Source organism: Arachis stenosperma, chromosome 4 (genome assembly GCF_014773155.1).
Source record: "Arachis stenosperma cultivar V10309 chromosome 4, arast.V10309.gnm1.PFL2, whole genome shotgun sequence".
Classification (NCBI taxonomy): domain Eukaryota; kingdom Viridiplantae; phylum Streptophyta; class Magnoliopsida; order Fabales; family Fabaceae; genus Arachis; species Arachis stenosperma.
The window spans coordinates 72,858,179-72,860,162 of record NC_080380.1 but is presented as its reverse complement, the minus strand read 5'-3'; the positions used below and the strand labels follow the sequence as shown (position 1 = coordinate 72,860,162).

Sequence of the window (1,984 nt, the reverse complement as noted above, 5' to 3'; positions counted from 1 at the left end):
TGATCAACATGCTCTTCTTCAGTCTTAGAATAAACAAAAATATCATCAATGAAGATAATAACAAACTTGTCCAGATACGGTTGGAAGATCCAGTTCATATAATCCATAAATACGGCCGGGGCATTAGTTAACCCGAAAGACATCACTGTATACTCATAATGACCATAACGGGTTCTGAAAGCAGTTTTCGGAATATCCTTGTCTCTAACCCTTATCTGATGATAATCAGATCGCAGGTCAATCATAGAAAACACACCGACACCTTGTAACTGATCCATTAGATCATCGATTCTAGGCAACGGATATTTATTCTTCACAGTGATCTTATTCAATTGCCGATAATCGACACACAACCGCATACTCCCATCCTTCTTCTTTACCAGTAACACTGGCGCTCTCCACGGAGAAACACTTGGTCGGATAAAATGCTTACCCAACAGATCTTCCAGCTGAGCTTTCAGTTCAGCCATTTCTAAAGGTGACATCTTATAAGGAGTAATTGAAATCGGACTGGCTCCAGGCACCAACTCGATTGTGAATTCCACTTCTCGGTTAGGTGAAAATTCATTAATATCATCCGGAAACACATCTGAAAATTCTCATACAACCGAAATCTGCTCTAAACTCTGATCATCACCTGATACTCCTGCAGTTAATAACATAATACCCTGACATTCAGTTCCAGAATAGTTTACTGTCATAGAATTCAAATAGTAACTATTCACTACAACCGGTGCTTCTGACCCTTCTGGCATAAACTGTACTGACTTCTCAGAACAATCAAGCAAAACATGATTCTTGGATAACCAATCCAATCCTAAAATGAGATCAACACCAGTCATAGACAAACAAATTAAATCATGCACAAATTCACGCTGTTGCACTCGAAAGGGAACTTGTAGACACCCTATCCTAGTCACCATAACTTCATGAGTAGCATTATATACTTTCAAATCATAACCTAAAACCACCATTCTCAATCCTAACTCATTGGTCTTTTCAAATGCAATAAATGAATGAGTTGCTCCTGAATCAAATAAAGCATTTAAGATTTTACCAGCCATTTCACAATTACCTCTAATCAGTGCCTCAGATTCCTCAGCACCTATGGTAGAAGTGGTGTATACTCTCCCTGGCTGCTGCACCCTACCAGTATCATACTTTTTCTTCTCTGGGCAATTAGTGGCTATATGCCCGAGCTGTCCACTAGAATAGCGTACTCCAAGTCCTAACCTGCACGAAACTCCAGGGTGATACTTTCCGCACCTCTGACAATTTAGATCCTGATGTGCCTGCTTCCCAAACCTTCTTCCCTGATTGACATTAGTATTCATCCTTCTGTAATTACCCTGGCCCTGAGTCTGCTGCAGAACAAAGCCTCCATGCTTGAAATTCTTACCTCTCGGAGCAAAGTTCCTCCCTGAAGGCCTCTGAAAAGGCACCCACAAACTTCCTTTTTCTGCTGCCGCCTTTCTCACACACTCTTCAGCCACCCTACACTTATTCACCAATTCAAAAAATACTCTGATCTCCATTGGGGCAACGAAGCTCAAAATATCACTCCGAATACCTTCCTCATATTTAATACACTTTCATTCAGCAAAATCTTCAGGCGCACCTTGACAGATATGAGAAAAGCGACATAACTCCTCCAACCTGCTAGTATACTCAGCAACAGTCATATGTCCCTGCTTTAACTACATTAATTCAAGTTCCTTGAGATTTCTGGCTGAATTAGGAAAGTATTTCTTATAGAATTCTGTCCAGAAAACCGCCCAAGGAATCGCAGCACCATCAGGCTGTAGGATACGTTGTGTTCCCTGCCACCAATACTGAGCTTCACCTTGTAACCGATAGGTTCCAAATTCAACCCATTACTCTTCAGGAACCTGCTGTGCCTGTTGGTGCACGAATTTGCAATCCGTACAACTAACCAGCAAGTGCACTGGGTCGTCCAAGTAATACCTTACGTGAGTAAGGGTCG

At 41.5% G+C, this 1,984-nt stretch overlaps 1 protein-coding gene across 1 annotated transcript; it reads right to left on the bottom strand.

The window, feature by feature from the left end:
- Positions 1 to 599: 599 nt before the first annotated feature.
- LOC130975092 (uncharacterized) lies at positions 600 to 1,535 on the bottom strand. The gene has a single exon (XM_057899924.1). It carries the CDS (start codon positions 1,533 to 1,535, stop codon positions 600 to 602), a length of 936 nt encoding a protein of 311 aa, XP_057755907.1.
- Positions 1,536 to 1,984: the final 449 nt, after the last annotated feature.

Coding starts and splice junctions, on each gene's coding strand:
- LOC130975092 (XM_057899924.1), bottom strand. CDS start 1,535: ATGGAGATCAGAGTATTTTTTGAATTGGTGAATAAGTGTAGGGTGGCT.